The 6,715-nt window shown below is 38.2% G+C and overlaps 1 protein-coding gene across 1 annotated transcript; it reads left to right on the top strand.

Annotated features, from left to right (window-relative positions):
• The first annotated feature begins 2,743 nt into the window (after positions 1 to 2,743).
• LOC114561302 (cytochrome P450 2J6) lies at positions 2,744 to 5,956 on the top strand. The gene is made up of 9 exons (XM_028587240.1): positions 2,744 to 2,926; positions 3,357 to 3,522; positions 3,617 to 3,772; positions 3,849 to 3,985; positions 4,110 to 4,286; positions 4,380 to 4,518; positions 5,198 to 5,385; positions 5,494 to 5,635; positions 5,733 to 5,956. The coding sequence occupies exons 1-9, from the start codon at positions 2,744 to 2,746 to the stop codon at positions 5,906 to 5,908; spliced, it is 1,464 nt and encodes a 487-aa protein (XP_028443041.1). The 3' UTR covers positions 5,909 to 5,956.
• Positions 5,957 to 6,715: the final 759 nt, after the last annotated feature.

Below are 6,715 nucleotides of genomic sequence, written 5' to 3'. Positions count from 1 at the left end.
TTGTTCTGCAAGAATTGTTTTATTGTATTTTTCAATGTTCTTTTTATTTATTTTTTTGAAAACAATATTCTAAACCATTGGAACATACAATATTGTATTTTATTTATTTATTAATATCTAACTTATATGCCTCAGAAGTGCATGCTTCATTTTTTATTTCATCATAATTAATATTATTTATTTATTTTTCATATCAACCTTTCCTTTCCCTTGTGATCTGTTTTCTAACAGATACATGACAGATGTAGAAATAGTAGAAAACAATTACTGTTTAGGCATTATGGATTTTGGTTTTGCAAGTAACCAATTTGTTATTAATACATGTTTCACTCACTTACTTTTGGTATTAGGTACAAACCTTTTTTTCTTTGTCTTTTTATTGGAAAAGCTCCTCTTTCTACATGCATTTGTCATTTGAATGACTTCAAAGTTTCTTTTTGGTTGGCCAATGTGTCCCAATGGTGTGGGATCTTTTTTACATTTCCAATTTTCTTTTTGAATTAATTTGAGCTAATTTCAGTGATGTTCAATTAATTCAAATATAACTTAGGTCAGTCTAAATTCAATTCAATAGTCATCCCTACACACTTGAACATGCATAGACACACATTTTTGACAGTGCCAGTAATATAATTTTGCTGTAATCATAGTGCAGTGAACTGATGCTGCTTTCCCAAAAAGATGTTGTCATTGAAATACATTGCGATTAATATTTCTGTATGAACATTGTATCACGCTTGTTTGTATTTGTACTGTTGATATGACTTCCTGTAATAGTTATTATTATTATAATAGTGTTTTAGGTAAACAAGAAGGAATGACCATCAGCAGTTTGCTTCACTCCTTACTCTTCAAATGTCCGACGCAAGGACCTCTGGCATTGAGTTCCAACGAAAGAAGTGTACCTTTTGTTGTTTTTCGACGTGGGGGTCCGTCAGATAGACATTCATGTTAATCCCTCACCGTCAGGCATAGCGAAAGAAAAAACACGGCCCCTTAACTCAAAATCTGTGGCAGTTTTATTATTGGTATTTACTGGATTGCTTTGTTGTTTATTAATAATTTTAAAACTATAATGCTACATCTATCAACATGTATTTAGATGTTATCATGGTATTCATTTCTTTATTTTAATAATATAATTTTGGTCTTATTACCGGTGAAATATTACAGTATGCTGTAAAACAGAACATTACAATATGATCCGAGCAGGATGCATTCGAAGCCCATATCCCACAATGCAATGTGGGCATTCATATCAGAGAATCGGACAGTGATCAGGGGGTCTTTAACGACAGTATCGCTTCAATGTACATATATATAATCAGTGGTTTTGTCACCAGAAACACAAGTTGCTTAGCTTTGTTCCAGTAAGTTATACACCGTAATAACGTTTTAAAAGATCAGCTGAAGACTCACAGAAATGACATAGTATGTACCGCTCGGCGGATAAGAAGATAAAAATACGTAATATTCATAATATTGATGTTTTTTGGTTGATCTATGATGTCCTCCCCAGCCTATCCAACATATTCTGCTATAGGGCTTGCAGAAAATCCAATATTTCCACTGTGCCAGACAAAAGGATCCCTGCAACATATCCTAAGCTGTTGCCCAAAGCCACGCCTGCCGGGGCCTGCCAATGGCTTCTTCAGCAGCTCCAAATGTTTGGAGGCATCTATCAGGGCAGCGATAGAGGGGCCACGTTGGCTCTGGACCTCAGCAAACCTTGAGATTTTATAGACACCTTTCTGATAGAGAATAAAAAATGTTGTTTACAATGTTGACTAAGCCAATCAATAAGTATGAGAAGTAAAAACTAACTTTTACTTGGCGTATGCTTGGCTGCTTAGCCTGACAGCACAACAGTACTAGTGAACTATGGCTGGTTCTATGTTGTCTGGATTCGTCCTGGCTGGTAGGGTGACTTTATTGCATGCCACTGCACAGTAGATCTGTTAGTTGCCTTTTATTCCTACAGCACTTTTTTGACACGATGAATTTCCAAAGTCCAAGGGTACTGAAAGACAGGTTTTGCACTTAGTGTGTGTTATCATAAATGCACAGATCTTGTCTGCCAAGGTAAAGGTAGGTGTGTCTTTTAGAGCCCGACCGATAAAGGATATTTAAGGCCGATATCGATACAAATATTTGGTGATTTAAAAATCCGATATATCGGCCAATATATATTTTTTAAAAATAATCCAGAAACACGTAACAAAACATAAACAGATTTCCCTAACATTAGTTATTTGTAGTTATTTATGAGTCCTCACTAAAATAATATGATAATGCAGTTTAATAAGTTTGTTTTATTGTCACAACAGAACAGAGTAAAATCAAAATATATTAAAGTTCTGATAAATAAAATGTATAAAAATACAAACATAAGATATGAAATGGTTAAAAACGAGTGTTGCCAACATGGACATTGTAGAGGGCCCTCTGATGGACAAACTATGCTACGCCACCACTCATAACATGGTTGAAGGGTGTTTCGTCCGTTTTTATTTTATTTTGTAAATATTCATTTATCGGCCATTATAAATGCCGATACTGATAGTTTGGAAAATGCCTAATATCGGCCCACCAATATATCGGTCGGGCTCTAGTGTCTTTATTTGGTTATGTAAGTAGAATCCTTTGTTTTTAAGTCGTCTGTAATGTTAGTAGTGTGTAGTGCAGTGTAAGGTCTTGAAAAGATCAGACCTTACTCTTATTGCAGATTTAACTCCCTTTTACAATGTGGCTTTATCTTTTTTTGCTGGTTTTTTTGCTTTTCCTGTTTATTTTTATTTCTATCCTAATAGCAGACTTCCTAAAATTCAGGAATCCTCCAAATTATCCTCCAGGACCTTTGGCTCTTCCCCTTGTTGGATGTTTCTTCAGTGTAGACATGAAACATCCACACATTTATTTTACTAAGGTAAGGTATAATAAAAATCATGTTTTCATATTAGTGTGATTTAGTTTTAACACATACATAATACATAATCTAATACATTCAAACTATTATGTGTATTATGTAAATGTTAAATCATGCAATATAACAATAACAATATGGACAAGTTTGCAAATGTACTAAAAAGATTTAAGTCATGTTCTTTACATTGTTTAGACTCTTCAGGAAATGTGCGGTTGTGTTTAAACTACTTATTTTTATATAGAAACTCATGGCTGATACTGACATCTGGTGGTTAAATTGTTAATGTAAATGTAAATTCAGATTTTGTTAACCTGGTTGCCCATTTGTTCCTCATTGCGCATTTGTTTTTGAACAATTTAAAAATGTACATGATGCAGACACTGGTGTGTTGTGATTCATTAGTGTTTGTTTCTAAATGCATTTTCCACAGCTGGCTGACATCTATGGGAATGTGTTTAGTGTCCGCCTTGGCGGTAAGAAGATGGTGTTTGTGTCTGGGTACAAGATGGTGAAGGAAGCCATAGTGACACAAGCTGAGAATTTTGTGGATCGACCATACAGTGCAATGGTTGACAGGTTATACTCAGGAGACTCAGGTATACAAAACTCTCACTTTCTTTTGTCTCATGCTATGCAGGAATTAGTTCCCCTGAGTCCTTAACTCTATTTTAACTTTATGCTTGTGTCTAGGTCGTGGTCTGTTCACAAGCAGTGGTGAAAAATGGAAGAGGCAGCGACGCTTTGCCTTGTCTACCTTACGTAGTTTTGGCCTGGGCAAAGGTACCATGGAGCAGAGTATCTGTGAGGAGATCCGACATCTGCAGGAGGAGATAGAGAAGGAGAAAGGTTTGCAAAATAAGCTCATAATGAGCATCTCTTCAGCAGTAAAGCATTGTCTAAACAGTGGCGTTCTCTCCTCCAGGTGAACCTTTCAATCCAGCAGGCATCATTTGCCAGCTGGTGTTCGGGAAACGATTTGACTACAACGGCCACAACTTCCAGACCATGCTGAAGAATATTTCTAAAGCTTTTAGGCTGGAGGGCTCTGTATGGGCTACGGTAAGTCAGTAATATCCATTTGGTTCAGAGACACAGCATTCTGGTGGGATTGTTGGTGAGGCCCATGTCTGTGTTCAAAGTTCATCACAAAAAGGGTGATGACATACTGTTTTCTTCTGCGCAGCTGTATGAGTCATTCCCTGGAGTGATGAAGCACTTGCCAGGTCCTCAAAACAAAATATTCAGCAACAACTACGCCATCCTAGACTTCATCAATCTGGAGATAAAGAGTCATAAGAAGGACCTGGACCACAGCGATCCCAGGGACTACATTGATGCTTTCCTCTTTGAAATGGAGAATGTACGTTAACAGTTGCACTGCACAACACTGTGTAGCCCTTCCTGTCAATCTACCAGACACTCAATACTGTATCTTTTCTGCATTTCTGAATAGCACAAAGAGACTGATCTGGGCTTCACTGAGATTAATCTGGCCATGTGCACTCTGGATCTATTCTTGGCTGGATCAGACACAACCTTCACTACTTTGCTGTGGGCTTTGGTTTTCCTCATCAAAAACCTTGATATTCAGAGTAGGTGACATGTTTGGCCATAGAGACAGAGCGCATTTTAAGTCCCACCCTCACTAGAGGGGAAAACAACTCTTTGCTCTCTAATGACTTTGTATCGCGGTTCAGCAAGCAAACAACAGAAAAAACCTAAAAGCCTAAAAGCTGTTGGTTGGATGCACTACCAACATGGTAAATACCCCATAACTAGGTTCTTACAAGCTGCTGGACCGGAAAAACTGAGCCTTTGAAAACAAGAGTGGATGCAGACATGAGGAATCAGCGGAAATGGGAAGAACACGGAATCCTGACAATAAGCTAATGTTATGCGTTTAAGGTTAACTATATTTCTGTTATTTAGGCCAAAGCATTTGGACATTATCCAACTTGTGTTGTAGTGGAATGTGGATCAGTTCAAAGGCTATGCAGTGTTGTTTCCACGTGTTTTAGCTTGCTAACACACAACTAACAGGTTTATGTCAGTATGCTAACATTTCACAATGACAATGCCAACATCCTCATCATCATCTTAGTTTAGCATGTAAGCATTTCGCATTAAAGGCTCAATTATATAAAACTTCAGCAGAATGTAACACGCCAGTGAGTATAAACAGTGAACACAAACTTTTTGGCTTAAGATGTCATTCACATACATTTTTTCTCGGCCTGTTGCTTTTTCCTTTAATTTTCTTGTTTTTTTTAGACAAAGTCCAGGCAGAGATAGACAGAGTGATCGGACAGACCCGACTGCCTAGAATGGCCGACAGACCTAACCTGCCCTACACCGACGCTGTCATCCATGAGATCCAGAGGATGGGAAACATTGCTCCTCTCAATGGACTTAGAATTGCTGCCAAGGACACAACACTGGGTGGTTACATCATACCCAAGGTGCATTTAGTACACAGTCATTTTCAGTCTGAAGAGGATTATCTCTATAATTTGAGTGTTGTTGCAGAATTACTTGATGTTAACCTATGGATCTTTTTATTTTTTTAGGGTACGTCCTTGATGCCCATCTTGACATCTGTGCTCTTTGACAAGACTGAATGGGAGACACCAGACACCTTCAACCCTGGACACTTCCTAGATGCTGAGGGAAAGTTTGTGAAAAGAGATGCTTTCCTGCCTTTCTCTGCAGGTAAACCACATTCACCACAATCTTACGCATAACGTGAACCAGAATATATGTTTTACTCTCAGCCGTTACACCAAATGTGTGTTTGTGGACTTATTAGGGAAACGCATGTGTCTCGGAGAAGGCCTTGCCAAAATGGAGTTGTTCCTGTTTTTGGTCGGTTTACTACAGAAGTTCTCTTTCTGCGTTCCTGATGGAATAGAGTTAAGTACAGAAGGAGTTACTGGAATAACACGTGTACCGCACCCCTTCAATGTTTACGCCAAGGCTCGCTGAATTATACCATATCTCACTGAATCATTTTTCATCTACACAACGTGTAACAAACATAGTATGTAAAAATAATGGATGGAGCTTCCAAGTCTGAAAAGTGAAGCCAACGCAGAATTGCCTTAAACCTTCATTCTATTTAAGTTCCAGCAGGGGGGGGGGGGGGGACATTTGGTCGCCTAAAAATGTCTTGTTCAGTGTTCGGTAGCACCTTGCCAACTGAGCCTAACTAGCTAGCAGAGGTTTCAAGTAATAAAGTACAAATACTTTGTTACCTTACTTAAGTAGAACATTTGGGTATCTATACTTTACTGGAGTAATTATTTTACAGCAGACTTTTTAGTTATACTTTTTATATCCTCCTATTTCAGTTTGGCTTGTTTTCATTCCGGCTTGTCATCGTTAAAAACAAACAAAAAAAAACTATCCAGATAAATCGTGCCATCCGGATAAAGTGAATTTGATTGTTGTTGGATGAGAAGTATAAACATATACCATTCCAACACCCTATTGGTTTGTACGCGATCTATCGCACCTGCACATGACACAAATCACAAATAGCAGACGTATGTAGCCTAGTACAAAGATGTCCGTGGCAGAGACTCGAGAGAACTCAAGCGAAATGTCCCAAACAAGCACCTGCGAGGAGGTTGGTAGCCAGGAAGACTAGCCAACCCTTCTACATCCTTGACCGTACCTGGAAGAATTTTTTCAAAATGGTTGGACATTAACATTATAGTCATTATGGCCTTTAGAAAAATGTTTTTTTTTTGGGAGGTGCGGTGGTGCACTATAGGAACCTGTGGCGTGGCC

The sequence above is a fragment of the Perca flavescens genome, chromosome 9, assembly GCF_004354835.1.
Source record: "Perca flavescens isolate YP-PL-M2 chromosome 9, PFLA_1.0, whole genome shotgun sequence".
NCBI lineage: Eukaryota > Metazoa > Chordata > Actinopteri > Perciformes > Percidae > Perca > Perca flavescens.
This window is presented reverse-complemented; position numbering and strand designations above follow the sequence as displayed.